Source organism: Anser brachyrhynchus (genome assembly GCF_964034855.1).
Source record: "Anser brachyrhynchus genome assembly, chromosome: 9".
In the NCBI taxonomy this organism is placed as follows: domain Eukaryota; kingdom Metazoa; phylum Chordata; class Aves; order Anseriformes; family Anatidae; genus Anser; species Anser brachyrhynchus.
The window spans coordinates 24,636,443-24,662,879 of record NC_137703.1 but is presented as its reverse complement, the minus strand read 5'-3'; the positions used below and the strand labels follow the sequence as shown (position 1 = coordinate 24,662,879).

The 26,437-nt window shown below is 35.1% G+C and overlaps 1 protein-coding gene across 3 annotated transcripts in view; it reads left to right on the top strand.

Moving 5' to 3' along the window:
• Positions 1–21,939, top strand: part of XRN1 (5'-3' exoribonuclease 1) — a 37,001-nt gene extending 15,062 nt beyond the window's left edge. The window contains exons 19-43 of one of the 3 annotated variants that reach the window (XM_080605268.1): positions 1,462–1,565; positions 2,075–2,206; positions 2,940–3,102; positions 3,569–3,682; positions 4,134–4,232; positions 4,394–4,509; positions 5,686–5,832; positions 6,178–6,267; positions 7,212–7,347; positions 8,102–8,158; positions 8,863–8,995; positions 9,970–10,039; positions 11,206–11,431; positions 12,060–12,161; positions 12,851–12,946; positions 13,183–13,294; positions 13,909–13,973; positions 14,368–14,472; positions 14,834–14,956; positions 15,278–15,434; positions 15,819–16,000; positions 16,221–16,334; positions 16,417–16,540; positions 17,777–17,937; positions 18,136–21,939. In XM_080605268.1, the coding sequence (XP_080461394.1) occupies positions 1,462–1,565; positions 2,075–2,206; positions 2,940–3,102; positions 3,569–3,682; positions 4,134–4,232; positions 4,394–4,509; positions 5,686–5,832; positions 6,178–6,267; positions 7,212–7,347; positions 8,102–8,158; positions 8,863–8,995; positions 9,970–10,039; positions 11,206–11,431; positions 12,060–12,161; positions 12,851–12,946; positions 13,183–13,294; positions 13,909–13,973; positions 14,368–14,472; positions 14,834–14,956; positions 15,278–15,434; positions 15,819–16,000; positions 16,221–16,334; positions 16,417–16,540; positions 17,777–17,937; positions 18,136–18,426 (3,219 nt within the window). In that variant the 3' untranslated portion in view covers positions 18,427–21,939. Of the gene's footprint in view, positions 1–1,461; positions 1,566–2,074; positions 2,207–2,939; positions 3,103–3,568; positions 3,683–4,133; positions 4,233–4,393; positions 4,510–5,685; positions 5,833–6,177; positions 6,268–7,211; positions 7,348–8,101; positions 8,159–8,862; positions 8,996–9,969; positions 10,040–11,205; positions 11,432–12,059; positions 12,162–12,850; positions 12,947–13,182; positions 13,295–13,908; positions 13,974–14,367; positions 14,473–14,830; positions 14,957–15,277; positions 15,435–15,818; positions 16,001–16,220; positions 16,335–16,416; positions 16,541–17,776; positions 17,938–18,135 lie in introns of all 3 variants that reach the window. The other 2 variants (XM_080605267.1, XM_080605269.1) reach the window with 2 other exon arrangements.
• The last annotated feature ends 4,498 nt before the right edge of the window (positions 21,940–26,437 follow it).

Below are 26,437 nucleotides of genomic sequence, written 5' to 3'. Positions count from 1 at the left end.
ATGTCTTCAGAGTATTTTTTCTGAACTTTAACTAGTAATGCTTTGATCTCAAAATGAGCTTTACATATAAGTTTCTGAAATTCAGTGAATAGAAGGGAAGGTGAAATACAGGTGAATGTTCAAGGCCATAGGATGAATTGCTGGAGTAGGAGCTCTCGAGTTCTTAGCTGCCAGCCCAAAGTTTAGCCCCTTTGTAGTAGTATTCTTAGTGTATGTTTTTGAAAACAGCTGTTCCATTTCACTGGAAACATCAGCTGTATTAGTTCACACCGAAAGCTTTTGTTGACTGTTGGAGTCAAGAGTTTAAAAAAAAAAAAAACATTCATTAGCATTAAAATGCTAACTTTGTGTAGGGAACAGTCTAGAATTTTGGGAAACTGCTGAAAGATTGGAATTTGTCCTAACTTCAGACTATTATATGTCTGGCATCTCAGTAGTGTTTCTGGCATTTCCCTATGGTGGTTGTCAGATACTGTTAGTTAAGGACTTGGTGAGACTCTCTCACGATGAACTAATAGTTGGAAATGGTATAATGGTAAGGAAGAAGGGCCTTCACATCACTGCTTCTTGTGTTGTGTTGTGGAGTATACAGGCACTTCTTACCAGTATCTTTACATCAACATAGTAGTTACACCTTCCACTTAAATGAAATTGATTGATAGAGGAATTAGAAGAAAGAGTTGATGCAGAGACATTAAGAAGCAAAATATTTTTTTGAAAATCCTTTCCAGGACATGAACTGATAATCAAAAATACCAGGTAGCAAAAGACAAATCCAGGAAAATAAACGGAAGAAAAAAGTTTCAAAGACTTACATAAATTAATTAAAAAAAGGAAAAAAAGAGAAAAGGAAAACAATAAAGTGAGTGTTGATGCTAGAGAGATAGGAAGAGTGATAGGTGGCAAAGAGTTAAATAAGCAAAAATAGTAGTTTAAAAGATAGCTGAAACTAATTGGATGAAGAGAATATAATATGAGACTAAAACTACAAATGCTAGGAAAGTCCTGGACATAAGTGTTGTTACTTCCATGAGATACAGACATAAAATATGTAGTACAAAATATTGTACTAATCTCAAATTTTCAGTTCGATTATTATGTCCCAGAGATGCAAATTGTTCTAAATGATCTACCATACACACACACCCAAAAAAAGGAAGCATTTACTAGAAATGGAAGTCGACCCCAGTCTTATAACTAACATATACTAGTTGTAAGCAGACACACTTGGAATGTGATACTCTTGCTAAAATATAAAATGTGGTTCTCTTCATCATTTCTAATCTGATTATATGTAGTATGTATCAAAATAAAATTAGTAAGCTAAAATTAATCTCTTCTGCAAGAAAAAAAAGTTCTTTAACTAGTGATTTTTATTGAAAAACAATTTGATTTTTTTTTTCTTAAAATAATTTGAGTTTGTTAAAAAAGAGTAATAATAGTAACTTCTGATTTTTTCAGACAGTGGAAAATGTTGCCAGTTTGATACTTGGAAAGCCTGTTTTTGTTAACTGGCCACACCTTGAAGAAGCCAGAGTTGTTGCTGTGTCAGATGGAGAAACCAAGTAAGTGATGTTTCATAGGTAATTAATTGCCTTCTTTATCATTTCTTTCTGAACAAGTTCATTAGGCTGTATAAAAAAGTTTTGGTTTTGTTGTAATGTTTATTAACAGCAATTTAGTCCAGATGTATCCAAGGCTGCTTGATGGAAGAATCTGTTTAGCATCATTCTGAGCTTTGGTTATCAGTGTAGAAGTCTAGTCCTTCAATATTTCACTCTAGATTTAGAAGTTTAGGAGAGCTCATTCTTAACTTTGGGGGAAAAAAGCTCATATAGAAATCCAAATGGAATAATGTAGAAGAGAACATTTCTATGCAATCTTCCTTTCAGTACATGCACTGGTATTTCATCTAAAATTACACTGTGTGAACTGTTGTGGGTGGGTAGATAAAAATACAAGTTTTCCATGTCCTTAAAAAATAATTTCTAACTATTTTAAGTTTTACTCATGGTTGGTTATGTCTAGATTTGTCTCATTTAGTTAAATTCGTATCTGTTATAATATTCTCAAGGTTCTACTTGGAAGAACCACACGGAACACAGAAGCTCTACATGGGAAATGCAGTGCCCCCAACTAAAGTGGCATATGTTGGAGATAACGAACAAAGCATGTGGTTAAAAGAAGTGCAAGGTCTTTCAGAGCAGTAAGTAACTTTGAAGATGAAAGCGTAACATTGCATGTTATTGCTTAGCTTTGTTTTGTTGCCTTATCATAGTCCTAAGTAGCAGAGAAGAGCTGCTGCATTTGTGATAATAAAGGTTAATGAGTTCACTGGAATGAAAAACAAAATTAAAAAATAAAAAGTAACAAAGCATATATTGAAATTTCATAGTGTGTGGAGTTAGTCATTAGGTGTTTAAAATCAGATGCCATTAAAAAAGAATTTTCAATAAATGAATATCAGATGCTTCTGGTTTTAGTAATCTAATCCACAGTTGTAGGAAGTATATAGAATGGAGTCATATAGTATCAAGGTACAACTTCAATAGCTTAATATTGTTAAATCTGAATACAGCTCACATTCCTAGAGTGTGGGTGACCAACAGAATACACCTGAGTTACTGTAGCTTGCCATTTCGTTGTCCGTCATTTGAGTTAACTGCCCCCAATTACTCCTTACCCTTCCTTTTACCTACTGTAATGGTAAAATGGGTGTAAATTAACAAATTTAGTTGCACAGCGATGGCTGCGCAATGATGGGTAAGCAATTGAGGAAGCTGTTCTGGGTGTTTATTTATAAAACAGGAAACAAAACATTAAAATTCCTTTGTTAAAAGTAACTTTTTTGAGTAACTTTTTATTTAAAAAAATAATTCCACTACCTTGGCAAAGTTCTATTTATTGTAATCAAACTAAATATTCTATTTTGTGCTCAGTTACCAGAGAAGAAAAGGAATAATTATTCATGAAACATCAATAGTTGTGTATGCTCAGTTACTCACTGGCAATAGATATCAACTAAACCAAAATGGTGAAGTATATTTGGAGAAGCAGTGGTCAAAACAAGTTCTTCCTTTTGTTTACCAAACTGTTGTCAAGGTAAATACACAGTTTCAGTATCTTCTTGCACTTAGTTCCTTACTCCATTGAGTGGGGGGAAGAACGTATGCACCTTTTAAATAAAAGAATGAACAAAAATAAGCATCTTAAATTTATGTCATTTAGTATATAAAAATATAACGTGCTTAAGCAAGTATTTTGTCACAAAATCTGGGGCCCTATTGCAAAGTAGAGATCTGTAGGAAAACATGTTTTTTTATCATCTTATAACTGATGATATTTTGAATGAAGTACTGTAGTGGTGCTTTACAAGGTAGCACAGTTGATCGTGTACAAGCATTTGTAATATAGCAGTAACTTCTTTGCCCTCAATGAATTATTTTATATTTGAAAAGAATACTTCATAAGTGTTTTAGAATAAGCATCTATTTATATGAACTTTTAAATGATTCTACTGGAACTGAATGACAAATTTAATGTAATCAATTTTGTCTTTTTTATATAGGATATCAAAGCCTTTGACTCTCGTTTTTCAAACATCAAAACTTTGGATGACTTGTTTCCTCCTGGGAGCACAGCCTTTATGCTGGGATCTCCTTACTATGGCTGCATGGGAGAAGTTAGTTCCATTTTTCCCTCCTGGGTTTCTTTACTTTCAAGCTGAAAATAATCTAAGACGTTGTGTGGCAGTACTGGTTGTTTTGCTAGCTGAAGTTTGAAATAGAACATTCCCTGGTGGTTTAGTCAAAGTAGAGGTTCTTCTGCTTTTCCTGTCTCTGTTGCTGGCATGACAAGTATAAGGTAGCATAGCTTGAATGGAGGATTATTTTTATTGATTATTTGGGGTAAATTTTAATACATAGAGGTCCCAATTGGGACCGCTTTCTGTCAGGATTTCTTTGACTTAATGCTGTTTGATTGCCTTTGTGACAAAGCAGTGTTGGCCAAGGAAAGATGATCCTAAAGCATCTCTTTGCATACTGCAGCAAAATTGTTGATAAAATACACTTGAGGATCTATTATCCAAAGACTGCTGTTTTTAGTTTTAATGGGTTGCATTTCTCTCAAAGGTTCAAGATTCACGTGATGTGATCCCAGAAGGTAGAATTCGTGTAGTTTTCAATATTCCTTGTGAACCCCAGCTTGATCCTTTAATACAGAATCAGCATGTAAGTACTTCTGGTTTTGTAGTAAAAGCTTAAATACCATGTTAAACATATTTTGCATTGGTTAATATTTTTAAAAGATGCTTCCATGTTATTCATTTGCCCTTGGTATGTAAATCCTTATCCTTCAGGAATTGCCAATCTTTTGTTTGTTTGTTTTAAAGAAATACTCTGTGAAATACAATCCTGCATATATTTTGGCCAGCCGTCTTGGAGTAAGTGGATATCTAGTCTCCAGATTTACAGGGAGTATCTTTATTGGAAGAGGATCAAAGAAAAAGTAAGTTCATGTACAGAGCTTGTACATGACCCTTATTGGGTCATCGCACAGGAAAACAAGAATCCCAGAATGTGGGGAAGCCCCTGCAATATAGATAATTTCAAATTCATCTCAGTGCATGAGAAAAACGTGTTCTGAATAGATCTCTTCTGGGCCATATAAAATAGAAATCTGCGTTAATTACGTAGAGCTTCTGTGTCTTTGTTATTAAGGAATGTTCTTTAAAAGAGGAGGTGATAATCTCAGTACATGAAATCAGGCACCTGGCTTTCTGTTATAGCTTTCTATTATAGCTGTATATCTGAGTTCTTGATTCTAGGTATTTTCACGATGATGTATTTTTTGCTTCAGACAAAACTGAAGGAAATGGTGATTATTTATTTATGTTTTATATTAAACATGAAATCATTTCTAACTAGATCATTAAACTAAAATACTTTTTCCAGTTGAGCAGTTTTCAGTTTTTCAGTTTGAGCATTTATTTAGATAGAACTCTTTAAAAGACCCCTCAGAGTAAGTCCATTTTAACAAACACCTTGTTAAAAGCCACCAACAACACTGTATTCAAAACCTTACCAACCAGCTGGAAAAGTGAGTTTTGATTTGGTGCAAATCATTCTATGTAGGCTAAAAAAACCTGCACATGTTCCTTTTCCCACACTGAGAATAAGAAGCGGACTTGGGATCTAATTTCACTGTACTTATCATTACTGCTAGTAATAATAATTGTACTTGATTGCATTTAGCAATTGTGTTAATTAAGATTAAAACTGCTTAAAATCCATAAGGGAAGAAAACACTGTAGTTCTCTGAATTGTGGTTTCCTGGGGCAGCTCACTAAATGTGATACTTGAGCATATGCTTGAGATCTAATGTGTATGTATGTTTAAAAACATCATTCTACATCATGGTAAATGGCAACTAGATTGAGATCTCAGTGAAGAGAGGTTAAATATTCCTTCTGCAATAAGGAATGGGGATGCATGTGGCCAGCTAGCATACCACAGCAGCTGTCCTGTAACATTCACAGCTGTTGCAATGCTAACAAGTAAACAATACAATGAACCTAACTTTTCTGTGGTTTAAGACTGAGGATTAATGTTTATGTGGTTTATATATGTGTTGTGTGTGCACGTGTGCATTATTGCAAGTTAATGAACTTTTTCTTATTTCCAGTCCTCATGGAGATCACAAAGCAAATGTGGGGCTGAACCTGAAGTTCAATAAGAAAAACGAAGAAGTTCCTGGCTATACTAAGAAAGTTGGAAGTGAATGGATGTATTCTTCTGCAGTAGAACAACTACTTGCTGAGTATTTAGAAAGGTAGATATTGGATGTGAAGTTCGTCTAAACTATCCAAGGTTATCGCAGTCATTATTTTGTCCTCTAGATTTGAGTCTTTTAAGAAATGATGAGCTTGCTTTTGGAGATAGCTTGATAAAATTTCTCTTCTTCCAATATTCTGCTACTAGTCTTTCCTTCCAAAGTGAAGCATATTTTGGAATAATTTTGTCAGCAGCTTACATTTGAAAAGTAAACAGTAAGACATTAGTTTAAGTGGAAGAAAAAATCCGCATGGGCTCCAGAAATTGTGATGCCCATCGATGTATTTTTTTGTGTATTACATGATATGGAACAAAATCTCTCTTCCTTTTATTCGCTCTGTAGGGTTCCTGAGTTGTTTAATTATATAGCCAAGAATAGCCAGGAAGATATATTCTATGAAGATGACATTTGGCCTGGCGAGGATGAGAATGGGTAAGCTCTCTCCTTTTTTCTTCTAGAATAAGCAATAAGGATGACAGCACTGAAATTCATGATGGCTGCTAAGTACCTGAAAACATGCTGTTCCTTGAGCAGTACGATTGTTCACTGATCAGTTAAAAAAATTATCAGAATGCTGTACATTTCAGTTGTGGAGTCCAAGTCTGTTAGACTCCTATGTCAAGTCCAATAAATGAGAAATCAAATTTTCAGTGGCTACTTCGTAATGCTTGCGTTTAAAGTAACCCTCAGTATGCTTTATTATGAAATATTGACAGCCACCTAAAGATCATTTTTGGAGAAAAAGTTGTAATTATTTTAAGTGTTTAAGATCACTTTGATTTTGAAAAATAACACCTACAGAATTCTAAGTAATTTGCACATTTTAGTGTACATTCAATCAGTTTCACGGGAGACAGGAAGCAACCTTGGTTCTAGATACAGTATAGTAACATTAAAAGAAACTGCTGTTGCGTAGTATACCCTGTTCATGGGTCTAAGTTGGTAAGCCTGTATCAGGTGCATATGTCATCATGGGACTCTTGTATTATAAGAATTTCAGGTTTGTGCTCCAATTTACAGTAGAGGCATGCTCTGAAGTTCCTTTTTACTGTACTGTGAGAAATAGTTGGTCTCAGAACCTTAGATCACAGCTGAACACGGTTGGATGAAAACATAACTTACTGAATATTTTTAAATAATTTCTGTTTTTCATGTTTATTTTTTTTGGCTGAGGCAAAATTTGAGGTTATAGTTTTTGAAACAGTACAGCATAATTCAGATAATTTTTTTGACCCCTTCTGTAAAGTCATAGAGCACTCTTAGATCGTTAATTTATGAATGTATACAAGCATTATGCCTGTGTCGTAATACTTGACTGGGAACCTGGTAAAAATGTTTAGTTTATATAGTTGTAATTCGTGTCCTCTTTTATGTAGAGCTGAGAAAGTTCAAGAAATTGTTGCCTGGTTAAAGGCACATCCTGTCTCTGCTTTATCTCGCTCATCATGTGACTTGCAAATTTTGGATGCAGCCATTGTTGAGAAAATTGAAGAAGAAATAGAGAAATGCAAGGTACGTACATGTCCTTGATGTCACTGTGGGCAATGGGGAACCAAAAAGTAGTTGCTCGTTATTTTCGAGGTTCCTAAATTTTAGAATAAGACAATGGAAGATTAGTTGTCATTCCAAAGAAAAGGAATATAAGATATGAATTTGCAATGTAAATTGTCACAGGAATTCAGTTATTGATTCATCTCATTATTGAACTTTTTTAGTTGACTCACTGTTTTTGAGGTGATTCAGCAACATTAGTCTACACGCTGAACTTTTTTTGGTGATTTCAGAAAGGAACCGTCATCAGTATATGTTCTGAACTTCTGTAGTGCTGTTTCCAAGTGCAATCGTAGCTCTTCTTCCCTTGCAGTTTCTCTTTTGTGAAAATTTGTTTAATGAGGAAAATTAGAAAGTTATTTTCACCAGGCCACAGATCAAAGAAGGGACCAAGAGAGGAGTTACTAAAGCCAAAGTTGAAGGCAAAGCCGTATGAAATGATGGGCTAATTTCCTTGAAATTACTTGCAAGGACAGTGATAAAGTCAGTCTGAATTTTGGAATTAGTTGGACAATACTCTTTCAGTAAGAAATCAGTCATGTTTTAAAAACTGGATTTAGTCAACTTTTTAGTCAGGTTTCGTGAAGTATAAGGGGTTCTCATCGTGTAAAAGAAACAAAATAATTCTACATTATATTTTCAAGTGATTTGTTGTACCTGAAATTTAGTGCTGGTTCCTACACTAGTTTTTAATGACTTTGTTTCTATCCTTTAGCAAAGAAAGAGCAACAAGAAGGTGCGAGTAACTGTGAAACCCCATTTGCTATACAGAGTAAGTGACATGAAAAGTTGTGGGATTTCGTTGTTTTTGTTGTTATTGGTTTTTTAATTTACATTGCCCAGATCATCTATTTTACACGTTTTCAGCTTTGAGAAAGCAGAATTTTAGGTCAATATTAATATGGGAAAAAATGTTTCCTGGTGCCTTCTAGAAAATCAATTTGAAAGTGGTAGTCTCTCTAAAGGGAGAGAATATCTGCTAATTACAAATTCATTTGTGCATTATATTGATGTTCAGTTCTTCTCTACATTCTGACTTTCATGCTCCTGCAGTTCTCTTTGGCTGTATAATGAAGGCAAAATGGAATGTACTTTTCATTTGTCTCCTCTTCCCTGTTTTCCTTTTTGTTCAGTTCTTGACATATGACCAGCTGCTCATCTGCCTGATATTTCTCAGATACCCACCCATGTTACTGATACAGGCAGGTTACACTTGATGGTTTTAGTTTGTCTGAACCGATCCCCTTTGTGTTGGATCATGCACAACGCTGCTGTTTCTCAGGCAGAAGCTGTGAGTGAGAGTCGCAAGAAAAAAAGACTTGTTTGATTTGTGTGTCTGGGGAGAAAGGATTCTATGTTCATCTTTTTTTTTCAGAAAGATTGTTTTATAGTGTGTTTCAGATACAATTTAAATGTATTTTGATTGTAATCCTCTTTTTTTCACAAATGTTAATGTAGTCTTTTGATTCTTGTCAGCCTTTAGAACAACAGAATGGGGTTGTTCCAGATAGAGATGCGGAGTATAAGCTGTTTGATCGTGTTGTCAATGTGAGAGAGAATTTTTCTGTTCCTGTTGGTCTTCGAGGTACCATTATAGGAATTAAAGGAGGTAATATTTTCTTCATAATTGTGACATTACAGCTCTATTATAGCTATGCTAGTGATGTGAAACCAGGCTTCAGAAAAAGTTCTTTTGTGTAATGGTTGTGAACAAAAATATTTCTCACCTGTAAAGCATATGCAACTTGAAGATACTAGTGATATATTTACTGCTGTGAAATAAATCTACAGGTATTCTGTTTCAATTTCATGCATTAGCCAGCTGTACTTTGAATACAAAATAACTTACCCTTTGTCCCTCCCTAACATGAAGGAGGCAGAGATCAATGTGAAAGAACACAGGCTGCAAAAGGAACTAAATGGAGTTAAGAGAAGATATGGACATAGTAAAGAAAAGTAGGGGGGGGGAACATTCAATGTAAAGTTCTATGAAATACGATTTGTCTCTTTATTTTCATTTTGGATTTTTTTCTATGATATTCCAATTCTCTTAAATGGCATGCATTTATGTCTTCCTTGGCAAGAAGACTGTCCGTAAGTCTATTTCAGGTAAACAAAAGGATTTACCTAAACATGCCAGATGTAAAAGTTTGAGATCTAGTAATAGAAATTGTTCCCATGGTATTAATCTCTCATTACACAAGAAATAATCAGTGAAAGTAATGTTGAAGCTGTCAGTTTCTGATTGCCTGAATGTAAAGACAGCTGTCATCTTTTTTCTGGCAGTTTCTGACAACAGTGACATACTGCTGTAAAGGGCAGTATTGTTTATGCATTTTGATAGGTGGTTATGCATGGTGTATTTCTGATCAGAGCATACTTAAAAGGACAGCTATACATGACTTTGGGAAGCATTTCTGAATTGCTGTTAATAAAGTTCCTAAATCAAGGAATAATTATTTCTTCTATAGCTAGTAAGTTTCTTTTCATTGTTTATTGCATAACCAATACAGATAATTATGTATTTTAGATTAAAACAGCTACTGTCACACATAGGATGACATTTTACTTCATTTTCTATAGCTAGTAGAGAAACAGATGTTCTCTTCGAAGTTTTGTTTGATGAAGAATTCCTGGGAGGCCTAACTATAAGGTTTGTGCTGGGGTTTTCATAGTTATTTCATGCTTTTGGTATAAATGACATGAAATTGTTGGCCTATGGTTTGGTTGAGTGTTTTTAGATGCCTTTTTTTTTAAAGCTTTGTTTCTTGGTGGTATTCATCAGTTGTTTTTTTTCTTTTGTGCTTCTTTTTTTCTTTGAGTAGGGATAATATTTATGAGATATGTTTTGGAAATGCTTTTTAGGCTTTTTTGCATAGTTTGAAGCTACTACCTTTTAGAAGGCAAATATGAGCCAACAGACTACAGCAGTAGATTGAAATGTCTTTCTAAAATGCACGTAAAACAGGTTGTTATCAGTATGTCTTTAACATACAGATTTCAAAAAAAAGCAAACAGACATGGTAATCACCTGCTCCTCTGAAAGAGGAATTCTGGACTACTAGTAAATGGTACTTACGCATTTAACTAACCGATGTTAAAAACCTTGATTGTTCCTCAGGAGATGGAGGCGTGGTTAATTTGTTTAGTTTAGTGTGTGATAACTCGTTTGTATTTTAGTAAACAGGTGAGCTTCTAAGGGCAGTAGTTTTATCCAGTAGGCTTTATTGTACTGTTGTTTTTAGATAGGTCACCTTTTTTTAGAGACAGGGGTAAGAGGAGAATCTGATTTCCTCTGTTTAGCAAGCATAACACAATCCTATTCATTTCAAGGGCATGTCCTGTAACACAGGTTCTCTTCAGTATTTAGAATCATGAAGGAAGATACAAAACTGACTAAATGATGCTTAACTTCAATTTATAATTCTTCCAGTGTCTTCAGTTTTCACCTTAGAAAAGAAAATATTATTTTCTGTTTTTTTAACAGAAATATTTACTCCAGAATTATGCTATAACAATTTACTTTCATCTTCAAAATTTGAGTTCAGCACTGAAAGGTGCGTTATAAACTCAACCAGTAGGAATAATTATTGTTGTTTTGCAGTTTTGAAAGCTAGAGGCCAAACAGGAACACAATGGGATTAATGTTGTGTGTAATGGTACTAGATTTCAGTATTGGGTATGGTTTTCAACCTCTGCTGTTCAAACTTGAATCATTGTCTTTTGGCATGGAAGAGGCAACAGTATTATTAAATCAGATGTATTGAAATGTCACCAATTAAACTACATGAAGCAACTGTTAAATTTGTTTTTCTTAAGGTGCTCACCTGCCAGAGGTTATCGTCTGCCATCAAGTGCCTTAATTAACCTGTCTCATGGTAGTCGGTCAGAAATGGGAAATCAAAAACTGACAGCCATAGTTAAACCTCAGCCAGCCGCAAATAACTACAACTCATATGCATCTGATCTGTCATCTGTATGCTCACAAAAAGTGCATCTGGGAGGCCTCAACCATTCTCCTCGCTCCCTTTTTGTTCCTACGCAAGTAAGACTTAATTTTCATCTGTACAGAAATGTTTTTCTGTAGAAGCTGAATTACAAGCGTGGTTGTTATCCTTAATGGTACTTTCAAAATTTTGGTTTTATTATTTTATTAGAAGTAGGATAACTTTTACATTGGATAAACTATTTAATCCAATAATGAAATGGACTAAAAGTTCTTTACATGCAGTTATTTTGCTTTATTTGAGTAGCTCCAGTAAGATTTCCCAAAGGCAAATATTCATAGCAGTGACACTGCAGTGGTGTCAACAAATAGATGGGTTAACAGAGATGAAATTATTTCCTTAATGCTCTGTTCCAAGTGATGTTTCCTGTAGGCTATGCTTGTATCTGTGCTCAGAAAGACAAGGCATGATTTTCTTACTAGTTTTGATTTACTTGGAAATAGAGTATAGTAGGAAAAATGACAGGTGAATTGGAGTTCTCCTCAGGTTAATTAGTTTTCAGCTTCTAACCAGTGACTTGTTTAAAAAAAAAAAGTAATGAGTAACTTTACATTGCTATACGTGGTGGAAAAGGATTGTTGTATTTTCTAAATCTATAGAAGAAAGAGTACTGTACAAAAGAAAATTTAGGCTTGTGTATGTTTGCTTTTTCTCTCACTGATTTAGCAACTGAATGGAAGACAGCATTACAATCTCAGGGCTGAAAATCAGGGCACTTCCAACTCACCCCACAAAGGATCATTTCTGAGTGGCAATCAGAAAAACAAAGTGAGTGTCCTGATTCATTTAGTATTTTGGCCCACTATTTACAGCGGGTATCCTTTTTTCATGATTTACAGATATCTTATTTAAGAAAACCATGCTGTTTTAGTCCAGATGCAGACTGGGGCAGAACTTGTCCTAGTTATGGAACTGAGTGTAAAATCCTGTGTTATCTCATTGACATTCTAGATTTTCTAAAGAACTGTTGTTTACATAGCTAGTTGTCAGTTCTGTAGTAACATACTTGTAATGTTATGAAGCAATTGTGCCTGATAAGACCTTACAAACTAAGTCAGTAATTATAAAATTTAAGAATATTGGCAGTATATGAGCATGCTTTTGAAACCATTTTGAATTATCATCTGAGTTCAATTATAGTTGGTAATCTTTTCTATGTTAATAACTTCTGAAAATTGTAAGTGAACAAACAAAATCTCAAAAACTAAGCTCATTACAAGTGAAGAGTGATTCTTTGGAAAAAAAAAAAAAGAAAAAGAAAACATACATCATAGCCCATTTTGTAAACTGAACACCTGCAAGTTCTTCTAATGTCAGTCTGAAAAGTTCTATTGTCTGAGCACTGTTAAATTTGGACCTTAGCATTTTTGGAATGTCTTTGTGTATGATTAGCTGTTCAAAAGTAGAGTTTATAGGTGCTGAGCTTGTTGGGAAATTATTGTTTCTTATTTTGTCAGGCACAAAGTAAGCAAGATGATGAATTCTGCACTATATGGCAATCATTGCAGGTTTCTGGGAAGTCTTACCACACTCAGCAAAACATGCATGAGAAGGTTAGTATATAAGCTTTAAACAGATCCCAGGATTCAAAACATGAAGATTCTTAATTCTGTACATTGGGTTGTGTTAGAAAACTTCCTAGTTAGTAATGCAAATAAGTTTTGTGATCAAAGTATTGTTACGGAACGTGTGCATAGCTCTGGGAAGAGGTAATAATAAAGGACTGGAATATTTATGTAAATGATAGATGTGTATTTTCCTGGTTAAGGTTTGATGTTTGAAACTCTAGGGTGCAGTTCCTCAGGAAATCAAGCTGGGAACTAGTAATCAGTTCTGTAAGCCAGTCTTCAATGACAGCAGCTTTAAAGGTCAGCAAAGAAAACAGGAGACATATAAAAAATGTAAGTACTGGAACTAAAAACTTTGTTTGAGAGAACTTATTGCTTTATGTCGTCTTCATTGAGAAGGTTTATTTTTCTTCATAGTTATTCACAGAAAATAATAGTGCATTATAGTTATATGAGCGCTACATGGCATGTGGTATTGTCAAATACAGTCTCTGGTGTGTATATAAAGCCATTCCATGATTAATCCCAAACCTTTTTAAACAAGTTGTTTTTCACTATATTGACTTTCCACACACCTGACTTTAAAAAAATATAAAACAAACTAATAATAAAATAATAAAAATCTTGGCTTTGAAATCTCAGCCAAATAATAAAAATCTTGGCTTTAAAAATTTGCTTGCAATCATATTAGTAGAATATAAAATTACATATATTATCATACATGCTTTTATTTATTTTATGCTATAAGAAAAGAATGTGCCAAATCATCTATAAAGTAAGAATTAAAGACATTTGTTGCAAACATTCAAATTAACGTGACTCTCTGTACTTGTATGGAGTTTTCTGGGTTTGGTTTTTTTTTTGTTTGCTTTTTTAAATCTTGTTTCTTATTATGGTTTTTAAGAGCATTAAGATAATACACATTCTTATTCTTGATTTATTTGTAGTTAAAGAAGATTCCAAAGTGACAAGAGATGAAAATCAGCCACATAATAAAGTACCAAACAAACAGGTAATTTCTTCTATCCTGAGTAAATGTATTCTTGTCTTTTCATTTTACTCCGATCACATTAATCATTTTAGATTTCTTTTTAATGGGCATATTAGTTGATTCTTTTAATATGTAAACTTTATTTTGGAGAATTTTTTTTAGAGGTATTTTACAGAAAATGAGGAAAAGAGCTTAAGAATGTAACAATGATACTAAGTGTTTTTCCTATTCCTCTCAGTCTAAAAACTTTAATGTAATGGGAAAACACATTTTACTGAAATGTTTTAAGAATGTTTTTTAATGTGAATGTTTTTAAGAATGTGAAATCTATTTACAGCTGCATTTCTAATTTGTTTGCATCATAATGAGTAATAGCGTGTTAGTGTTCAATAATAAATGCTGCAGTATTATTCAGAATTTTGCAGGTGTGAATAAGTATAATGTCAAACTTCTGAAGAGAAATGAAAGTCCCAATGTCATGCAGAAGGCAGCAGTTGATGGTCCATGTGCAGGTGGAAAGGTAGGATCTAGGTGTTGATTTCCTTGTGTATTTTGAATAACATCAGTTTCTAACTGACTTTATTCCTGTTTACGTGTGTGCAAATTCATGTTGTTAACAGATACAAGACAAACTGGAATAATTCGGTTATTGTTTAAATCAGTTCTTCATAGGTCACTGCTTGTACTTCATGTGCAAAACTTGGCGCAATCTCTGGATATCTGTTCACACTCTAACAAGACATGCTGTCATATGCCCAAACTCAGAGGAAAAAAAAAAGCCTGAATGAGCATAATATCAATTTCAAACTAGTATACCTTTCCTCTTGCATCTGTAATATACTAAGTTGATGTATCTTTTTTTTTGAATTTGTTTTAAGAAGGACAATGATCTTGAAAGTCTTCTAGCTGCTTTGAAAATTTCCAAAGAAAATGAAGTGCAGACTTATTCCAAGGAAGCAAGAGCTATAAATGAAGAACATCTGTCACCACAATCATTTGCTATGGTCTGTATACTGCAGGAATCATTACATAGCAATTTAACATCTGCTGTCTTAGCATCAATTCTTCTATTTAAGGAAACTCAGTGAAACCTCATACAGTCTTCTTAAGCATATTGATGAGCTTTTAATTAGCTATTCTCAAAGAAAATTAACAAACACATTTGTTTATGCTAAGGTGCTGTTAACTGTGCTTTGATAAAAATGTAACTGATGGGAAAAGAAAAATGCAGATTTTGTTTCTAATTATGATGTTCAGAGTTAAGTAAGAAGGTAGCTTCATCTGAACACAGTCACATACCTAAATGGTTTATTTTCTTTTTAAAGAAAGGAACGCAGATGCTCAAAGAAATTTTGAAGATAGACGGCTCTGACATGGAAATGAGGAATGAAGTGAAATCCCAAGTTAGTGATGTTCCTGCTCCCCCAAGTAGACAGGATTGCCACAGAGCTGCTTTGCAATATAGACAACCAAAAAAAATGGGTATGTTTATACATCAGCATAGCTCAGAGCTTCACCTTGTGACAGTTTAGAACATACTTAGCTAATGGTTCAGTCTTTTCTCAGTGAAGAGCTTTTTCCTAATAACCAAACTGAACCTCTCCTGACAAATACGGTTCACTTGGCTAAGGATGCGAAGATCTGAACTCATTTTCAGAATAAAATAATAAAATGTCCTTATTTTTGAGTTCTATTTCTTTATTTAGAACTAAGAATCTCTTTACACCTAGTCTATGTTTTTTGATCAGATACAAAAATACGAGAAAAAAATGTTATATCTTCACTTACTAACAAAGTTGCTATCCTTTGACTACAGGAAATATTTGTGATACAACTTTTTGTTCTTTTTTTTTTCAATCTGGTCAGCTGCTTATATGAACAAACCTCACAGTACTGGAGGTGCTCAGAATACACCAGCACTGGAAACTGGAGGTCACCCTTTTGTTGGTCCACAGCCTGCAATGTCTACTCCGGTTTCTGAGCTTTCTCGTATTTGTTCTCTTGTTGGAATGTCGCAACCAGATTTCTCTTTTGTAAAAACACCACAGGTGAGGCTTGTTTTCTGCAAAAGTTAAAGTTCTCAACTTTATTTCCATTGTTCTTTATTAAACATCTGAACTCAGTATGGAAATCCCTCTAAAAATAAACTTTATATGCTTTAGTTCCCCCCCCTTTTTTTCAAATCAAAAACACAATAAAAACCTTATTTCTGTCTTGCAATTTGTTTGTAGTACAAATTCCCTCAAAAATCTTTTCTTATTTTTCTAGACTATGACAGTTTGTCACATAAAATTATCCAATGGATTGTTGGTTCATGGACCGCAGTGTCATTCTGAAGCTGAAGCAAAGGAGAAAGCTGCTCTTTTTGCTTTACAGCGTTTGGTGAGGACAGCAAGCGATCTTCTAAAATGTTTGTCTCTCTTGCTCTGGGTCTGTCTGTAATCCATCATTTGCTTCTTTAAAGAGCTCTATAGGAGTGAACTTCGCTTTGCCTCCACCTCCCCCTCCACCTGTGTTTCCAAATTATCAACCACTGGGAGTTCCTGTACCACCTGGACCTATTCCTCCAGTCTTTACACAACCCCCTGGTAAGCATTTGATGAGTGCACAATTCAAATACTTGTCATGGTTGCCTGTAGCTGTAATAGTTCTTTATATGGAAATGGGTCCCTTTCAGAAAGCGCTGTTTTTTGGTCTTCCTGTATGTAGTTGTGCATCTGAACGGCTTTGAAAACAGTGCATGAACCTCTTCTTGTCAATATGTAAATTAATTCAATACAGAGAATCACATATCTCCCAATTACTTTCTTCTTTCTTTTCCTCAGTAATGTATTTGTCCATTCAGTGTTAGTTGTCTTTTTTTCCTTCAAAATAGCAGTAATCAGTTCAATGCTGATAGCAGCAGTCCAGGATTGAGAAGAAATCTCTGCCTTGATTTTTCTTTTATTTTATTTCACGTGGATTTATTGCTTTCCAAGTATATGTTTATCCAGGCATTAGTGATTTTATTTGTTCAGAATCAGCTTTCAGTGAGGTGGTGCATTGTACACTGCAAAATGTTACCCTGATAAATAATGAAAAATTATTAAAAATCCTGGTGGCATTTTTGGTTCTCATGTATTTTGCCTTCTAGTCAGGCTCATGTTCACTGCTGGTAATTAGTCAACACAACTGGTAGTATCCTAGTAACCCACACACCAGCTGCTACGTCTTTCCACCCTGGAGTGTTTCTCTGTCGTTGACTTTTTCCCAAAGGACAGAATGATAGAACATCCCAAGTTGAAAGGGGCGCACAAGTTTAAGCGAGTGCAACTCCAGGCTCCGCACAGGAGTACCTGGAAGTCAAACCGTATATGTTTAACAGCATTGTCCAAATGCTTCTTGAACTCCAGCAGGTTTGGTGCCATCATCACTTCCTTGGGGAGCCTGTTCCAGTGCCCAGCACCCCCCTCGATGAAGAGCTTTTTCCTAATAACCAATCTGAACTTCCCCTGACAAGTACAGTTCACTTGGATAAGGATGCGAAGATCCAAACGAACTTATGTGTGCTCTGAAATGCAGATACAATGACACGGTGACTTAGTGCTCTTTAGAGTGCTGTCATCTAGGTGAAGTTCTGTAAAAGCGGAACTGTTTGATGGCTAGTTTATTTTTGTGTGTGTGTTTTAATAATAAATACTTACCTGTTTTCAAACAAATAGGAAGAAAATAAGGCCTTATTGGAAAGATAATGTGTAGACAAATGTCATTAGGGGACTTTGGGTTTTGGTGAGTTGGTATGCTCTTCATGAGAAAAGATTGCTAAAAGTTGTTAATTTTCACAGCTAATATGATGCCCCCGTCATCCCACATGTTCGGTCCAGTGTCCTGGGGAGCTCCAGTGCCTATTCATAGCAAACATTATTATCCTGGTTCCTATCCAGGAAACATGTCTCTTGCAGGAACTATACCAGTTGGTTCTCACAACCAGTTCATACCTCTGCAGGTAAGTTTGGCAGGTTTGTCTTAATATTCTACATGTAAAAATGTACCTACGTGGTGAATACAATGACACTTCCTTTGTGAAGCACTGTTTAGTGTTAGGAAATTGTTTTTAAAATTTGTGTGCATGTTTTCTAGTAGTGGAATATTTGCAATTTTTTTAAGAATGCATTCTGTTAAATAATATTTATTTAATTTAAAGGTAACTAAAAAAAGGGCTGCTAGCAAGAAAAACTTTGAGCTCAAGGAGTTTCAGAGTTCCCCTCAAGCTGCACCACTAAAGAATGAACAGCCAGTGTCTTCTGACCACATTCAGCAAGATAGCTCTTCAACTCCTTTAAAATCTCCTCAAGCTGCTCAATCCACTGTTTCATTTCAAGACAATATGGCTACTCCAAGTGTTCCTCATAACAAATCAACACCAAACACTTCCAGCAAGCGAAAGCCAAGAAAGCTGGCTGTGAATTTTGGCGCACCAAAATCTTCAGAATAAATATGGTAGCTAGGTGTATTTTATTTTTAACTCTTCCCCCCACTGTTATGTTATATCATTTAAAAAAATCAGAAAGCTCTATTAAAAAGACCAGCCACTTTACGTTTAGTATAGAACAAAATACATTTTATTTGCTATGAATTTCAGGTTGTTACAAAAACAGAAAGTGATGTTAAAACTTAATTATTTTGACTTAAATCAGGAAGAGGCAGGAAATGCTGAGTTAAGGTTACCATGCCATCCATTGTGCCTAGGTTTCTGAACAGTGGCTTACAGACTATACTGGGTAAGCAGCAATAACAGTGGCAACCTTAATTCAGAATCACTGTGCTTTTTGAGTGGGATATGGAGCAGTAATAAGTTGGGCATCAAACATTGCTTAGCATGACACTTTGTATTCTAGCTTATTTTTAAATAGTGTAATAAGATAAAAAGGAAAAACTATTTAAGTGCAGTTTTCATATTGGATCTCCAGGTCCTATTGAGTTGAATCAGTGTGATTAAAACTTAGCTACAGCAGAACTGCCAAATTCGCTGTAATTATGAACTGCTAGGTTTTATGCCAGGGGGCAACAATTTTACAACTTTAAAAATTCAGGTATTGTTATATCTCTACTACAGTGTCAAGATGTGGTTGCTGATGCAGAATCCGTTCCAGGAGATATATTTATAGGATGTATTGAATAAAAACATAGTTAAAAAGTAGAGACCTCACTGGTAAAGTACTTCTTTTCTATTTTTTTTAAGCTAGCAGCATTGACAATTTCTTTGTTTTCTGTTGATAAATTAACATGGATATCTACATAGCCCCCTAAAATGCCAGTGATATCCTGAAATTTAATAAGATGAGTGGAGTTCAAAGATGTCCATTTGTGTAGTATGGCTGTCAAAATTATGCTTACTCATAGTCCATTCTTCCCTCCAGTGTACCCTGAAACCTTCTGTATGGTGTGTTATTTTTTTTGTGGCTAGGCGACTTTTAGTATTTATTTTTGGTTTTGCAATAGAAGTTCTATGTAGAAAAATTGTCATTATGTTATTAGAAACTTATTACAGTTAGTTCCATAACAAAAAGTTGACTTGTGTTCTTGGAGGGAGCTATGTCATAAGAACTAATTACATTATGTGTAGTTCATGTAGAAAAAGAGAAGGCTCAGAGGTACCTGTACTATTTTTACCCACGTGTACTGTTCTTACATTAACGAGAATTCTTCAGTTTAAGAATTTGAAGCCTCAGTTGGTGCTGTTTACTGACATTTATTAGATTTCATTTGGCTTAATTCTAATCTGTTTGAGGAAAAATATTTTTCCTTTAAAACCAGCAGTTTAGAAATAAATAACATTCTAGTGATTCATTTTTATTGTTTCCAGACAGGTTTCATATTGGTTCTGCAAGTCTGTAGACTTTCTTTCAGTTCAACTTTCACATTATTATTATTGTATGGGATTTTTAAATATTAATATATCAAAATGAGCAGTAAACCCTATAAAAAGGATCATAGAGGTAAAAACAGGGCCAAGAAATTTTACTTCATTTTACTTAGTATTACAAACCTTGTAGAATAGTCTATATATAGTCTTAAAAATACATTGATTTTGTTGTTTTCTTTATATCCACGTAGTTTCAAGAAGTTTTAAAGCCATATATTCCACGAATGACAAGTTCTACATTTTGGTGATTTATTGTCATTAACAATGTGATACTGACAGGATGTTGACATGCTGATATTTCAGAAGTGTTTATATGAAATTTTGTTATGAGAGACAGTTGTTAGTCCCCTATATCCTATATGGATTGCCTGCTCATCAGAGACAAGATCTGTTCGGAAATTACTGTGATGGAGATTAGAGTGCATTAGGTTCTCATGCATCACCTGATCTTCCAGATTGTAGTCTCCTTTAAACTTCACCACGGGTGTCGTCATAAACTTAAGGTCATTATGATCGCTAAAGTGTTGTGGTTTTACTTCTGAACTTAGATTAAAATACAGAATTTGGTTATATCTGGATAGCCAATTTATGCAGATTTTGGAAAAAAAAAGTTATGAAGGACACTATACCACTAATACCAGTAAAAACAGCAATTTTTATTAATCACTTCCTGTTTTCAGACTAACACCTCCTCCTTCTCTTCTGGTAGAATTGCTATATTTAATATATGTAGCTGGTTAAACACTTAATTCCGTAGCTGCTGCATATTGTATTAGTCCCTGGGTTTTAGTATATATATTCTGTGATACTGACTGTCTGGTGCCCAGTTAATTACAGTTCTACATGTCCTGGTACATATGACATCTGCATTGACCTATGCCATGTCCCCTATGATTTCAGTTTTATATTTTAATGAGGTGATTATGTTTAATTCATACAGGTATAAATTTAAGCATTTGTTTTTCTCATAGATATAAAGTATTTTGTAAGCACTGGAATTTTTCATTAGATCTTATACAGAGCAGTATTTTACTAAAAATCCAAAAGGGAAGACTTTTATGTGCACATTTTTGTAGTTTCTGATTTTTTTAAAATAACTTCTCATTGTTTATCTGCCAAGTGAAATGTTTTAAATTTGCATATGAATGGATACAGAATGTATTTTTTGTGCTGTTTAGTGTTAGTGTGCATTTGCAGATTTTTAGCATGTAGCTGCAGAAAGGACTGTGCAAAGATATTTTAAAATATGAATATATGATACACTGAAGGAAAAACATTCATAAGAGTTAAATGCTATATAAAACTTTAATGCAATAGAATAATTTTATAAATTGTGTCTGTGTCTGCTTGGATTAAATATTGAAAAAAAAAAAAAAGCATTACTTATTTCCACTGTTTTATTTTCAAATACTATATGGGAACTTCTGTATGCTCCAAACCAAAATTTTAAGATACAAATTCATGTAGCCCAAGTTTTGTGATTCTCAGAAGCAGCGACTGCCCACCTCCTGTGAGCTATTTCTTGATGGCTTTCAACTACTATTCAGTTAAAGATACGTAATTTGTTAAAAAGGCTGTTGGTCAGTTTGCAATCAAAAGCATTTAACTAGATGGTGATCTTCTGAAAATTGTTTAGCACCTGTCACCTGTTAGATATAAAATAAAATAAAGCTAAGTAAAGGCAGTAAGAGTACTTTCTAGCAAGTTCAGTCTTAGTGGTTCTTATCAAGGTGTGAAGACAGCTGAAAAATAGGAGGAATAATGGGTGCCTGGAAGTGTTTGATAACCTCATGTGAAACCCTTTTGTGTATCTGGAGCAAAATATTATGCTGATATCTCTGCTAAAATAGAGTAAGGATAGGTACCTCATTTGTAACAAGGCTTTTGACTGAAACATAATGGCAAACTGTACTAAGACAGTGTAATGTGTTTAAATTTCTTCAAGAAAGACATGGCAAATTCTATTTTGTAATTAGATTTCTCCATAATAATAGCAGGTTTTTAAAACAACTGCCGAATTAATGTTATTAGATTTTAATCTTATTTTAGAAAGGGTAAATAAAATAAATCCCTTTGCCTTTGTACTGTGTGTATATGTGTGTGTATATATATATATATATAATGTGCTGGATTTCTTTGTCTCTAAGGTTATGTTCAAAATTGTTCCCTTTCAAAGCACAGTGAACACTGTAGTCGTGCCAGTTAATTTTCAGTACCTTCGGTTGTGACTTATGAATTTGGTTAGGATCTGTCTTTTGCCTACTACAGCAACAGGTGTTATTCTCCTTCTCACAGATTATGTGAATTAACATGATTAAAACGAATACAGTATAAAGATTGGAGTATACTCATAACGTGATGAACTGTGTAACTTTGTGTACCTGTATTCTGTATAGAACAGTCAGGGCTTGGTATATACATTCGGGTCATATTATATCACTAAAGAAAATGAAAAGAAGTAAAGGGATAACTTCACAATATACTAATTTGTGCATAATAAATCTCGCATAGACACTCCCATTCAAAAATTAAGTGACTTTTGTTCAGTTTAGTTTAGTTCATCTGATCTACTATATAGATGATCCCTAAGAGTGAAGAAACTCAATATAGGAATGGTTATGTACAGTAAGGGATTTCTCTCTCTTTCTTTTTTCTGTTCTTTTGAGATGTGATCTCCATATGTATTCCATAATCAGCCTTCCTTACTAGTGAGAGACAGTTATGTTCTTCTCTTTCTGTCTCTGGAAAAGGGACACTGACCTCAAGGGCATAAGCGCAGTCTGAATACAAATTCTTGGCCAAAAGAATCCAAATTCAGGTGTGAGGACCCATGAATATTGAGACTCTGATAAGTATTTGGAGGAATCAGATGTCATGAGGTAAGTAGCTGTTGTTTATTAACAAAAGAATCCATAGTTCCAACAGTTCCTTATTGCTGCAAGTTCTTGTGGGGGTGTTTACTTGTCTGTAATTACAAAAAAACTTCCTGTTTTGTTTCTGCTCTGAGAGATAATATGACTCCAAGATAACAGAGGTAGTCTGCAAGCCAAGTGCAAACAATAAACCTGTTCTTTTAAAGAACAGAGAAAGCATTTTTCATTAAAACTTCTTATTTTTTTTCTGGTAAAACTTGGTCAGTAAGCCTTACTGCATCAACATTGCTTTATGAAAGTTGATAATCACCCTTAGACCTCTATTTTGCCTAATGGGAAGAAAGACAAAGGCTGGCAATCAAAAATTGACATGTGATTTCTGTGCCGCTAACAATAGCAATAAAATTCCAAGTCAGAAGCCTTTAGCATTTTGGGGGTAAAGGTCGAAGCAAGAACTGTGATTCCAGTGCAAGTGAGTGATCTGTTCTGAAGCAATTTACGCATGCTTTAGATTTAGCGCTAGTTTGGGGTAGGACTGTGACACTTAATGCTGGCTCCTGATGTTTCTTCCAGTACATACTACTTTGAAACAGCTGGAACACTAACAGTCATTGCAACTTAACTCAGAGTAAATAGAAGACTGCTGGAACCTCTGAGTTTACTGAAACCATACTGTGATGGTTTTAGATTTTTTTTTCCTTTTGCTTCCCTTTGCTTTCTTTCTTTTTATTCCATTTTTTAAGTGGCTAGGTCTTACTGAGGCAACAGTTCTTAAGTACTTTTTCGTCCCTCTGTCCTCCAGCCCACCCTTTCTGTTGTTCTAATGTAAGCCTCACTGATGGTCATTTTCCTCTTTATTTTTAGTCTTTCATTTGAATTTCCAAACTCTGAAATCAACACTCTTTTAAAGAGCTGTTCAGCCCTGGACTTTCTAGGTCCAAATGACGATTATTCATAGATATGTAGAAATGGTGTGCACACATACATGCATATAATTTCTTATTTTTTCAAGGCTGTTCACAGTTCTGTCATTTTCAGCCTACACCACAGTTTTAAGAGACACCCAGATGATGATAGACACTGTCTCGTATATACCCATTGCACATGCCTAAATGTAGGCATTGCTTAAGCAGATTTTAAAGCACAGGCAAATAATGAGTCAGTAACAGAACAAGTATACCATTTTTTCACTTGTTTTGGTAAATAAATTATTTAAGAGGTGGGTGGCTTAAAATTTTGTCCGAAGGTCCACCTCATTCTCTGTCAAGGGTTACTTCTGTCACAGAGTCAGTGGAACGGAGGGACTGCTGTGACTCAGGCACTTGAATGCAAAACCTAATGTATGTGGGCATGGTTTTGATGTGCAGTTCTCTAGTGAAAGGGCTGGCTTAACCAGTCGCTCGTTACTTGTTCCCACTTGATTGTGCCAGACTCTATATTACCATATTATGAAATGTATCAAGAAGTTCATCTGATTGAAACTTTTGCCATGTTATTTTTCAGCCTGATGAGTTCGCCATGGAGCCACAAGAACAGCTGTATTGGTACAACAGTTTGCAGTGGGAGGGCAGGATTATTTAGCAAGAGTGGAATTGCTTAAGAGACATCCTGCTCTACTCTGCGCTGGTGCGGCCTCACCTCGAGTACTGTGTGCAGTTCTGGGCACCACAGTACAAAAAGGACATGAAACTGTTGGAGAGTGTCCAGAGGAGGGCGACGAAGATGGTGAAGGGCCTAGAGGGGAAGACATATGAGGAGCGGCTGAGGTCACTGGGCCTGTTCAGCCTGGAGAAGAGGAGGCTGAGGGGGGACCTCATCGCAGTCTACAACTTCCTCGCAAAGGGGAGTGGAAAGGCAGGTGACCTATTCACTGTAAACACCAGTGACAGGACCCGTGGGAATGGTGTTAAGCCGAGACAGGGGAAGTTTAGGCTGGACATCAGGAAGAGGTTCTTCACCAAGAGGGTGGTCGCACACTGGAACAGGCTCCCCAGTGAAGTGGTCACTGCACCAAGCCTGTCTGAATTTAAGAAGCGATTGGACTGTGCACTTAGTCACATGGTCTGAACTTATGGGCAGACCCGTGTGGTGCCAGGAGTTGGACTAGATGATCCTTATGGGTCCCTTCCGACTCGGGATATTCTATGATTCTATCCCATCACTGCCCAAAACTCAAATCAATTGCAAAGCTAAAATGCTAGATTAACCGATGTATTGTGATTGTATGTTGACTTCAAGAGAGTGGTAAATTGTGTCAGGAGGACAGGAGGAACTGCCAAGAACTATCATATGGTAAATTACTGCAGCAAAATTTGCCGAAAGTTCATCGCCTTTCATTTTAGGTCATCTGTTAATTTTCCAGGCAAGGCTTAAAGCATCAGCTATGTGGGCTGTATAACCAGTGGACAAATAGAAATTAGTGGGCTGTTTCTTTCTTAAAAGCAAACTGACCAAAGACACTGAGGTAAATATTTACATGATGTTAAAACTTCTTAAAATTCTAGAGCTAAGAAAATGGGTAAAATGAAAAATAGTTTGAAGCACAAGGAAGGGTATGTGCATCTTGACAAAATACAGCTAATTAAGGGAACCTAAAGGGGGGAAAAAAAGCATGAATTGCATACAGGCTTTGCATCTTGCTTTTCTAGATTCCATTAGCTGAAATCCTGTTAGCATTGCCAATGACAAAATTTGATTCATACTCGAAGCCTAGGGAAGAGGCTCCTATGTAATGGTGACAACAGAAATGCATCTGAAAATACCTTTAGATAGATATATATATATACACGCTATTCCAAATGCATTTTATTTAATAATTTGCACAGTTTAATTAATAATCTGGTCTTAGAAAATGTGAAGATAATGTTCTCTTTCTAGTAAGTAGGTCTACTGGATGTGTAGCACTGCCACCTCTCGAGGCCTATTTTAATTTGGATAACTGGGGAAAAAACCTCTTGCTTGCTTTCCTCTAAAAGTGTATGTGTTGCTGAGCATGGTGACATTTCTTACAAATACTCCATAAAAATTGCTCAAGGTGCAGGTTTTGTCGTTACTGCCAGAGATAATTTTGTTGTCCCTGATGTTCTGCTCTTTGGAATAACAAGTACTTTCCTTTGCTACAGCATTGGATGAGTCCCTAGAGTGCCTCTAGTCCTTCATTTGATTTGATATTCCAGTAAAAGATAGGACCAAGCACACTTTCCAGAGACTGAAGAAACGGAAGATTTCATCACAGAAGATGCAGAAATATGGGAAATTGCCGCTGCAGTAATTGGTATGTGATTCCAGTTGTGTAAATTCTCTGCCTTTTGAAACAGTAAAGATGGCACATGCATGCTCTAATTTAAATAGGAATACTGATATGGTAGTAGGTACTATCCATGTTGCTGTGCAATGCAGAACAGCTTTCAAGGGTGTCAGTACATCCTCACTTCAAATGAACGTTTCTAGTCTGTGCTAAAATAAAATTGGGGCTTTTACTCATGTAGGCAATCAGATTTTTCTGAGGGTGACAGGTTTAGGGTAGACAAGTAATGCCTGTTTGGAAATAATATTATTTATGTCAAAATAACAAGCTGGTGCCAGATCAGTCATGTATGGACAAGCTGTGTATGTCTGAAAAAAATTTGTTACCTCCTTAGTTGCATTTCTTTTATCACATTGCAATTGGAACAATAAAATTAGTATTTCATAAGCGTCTTTTATAA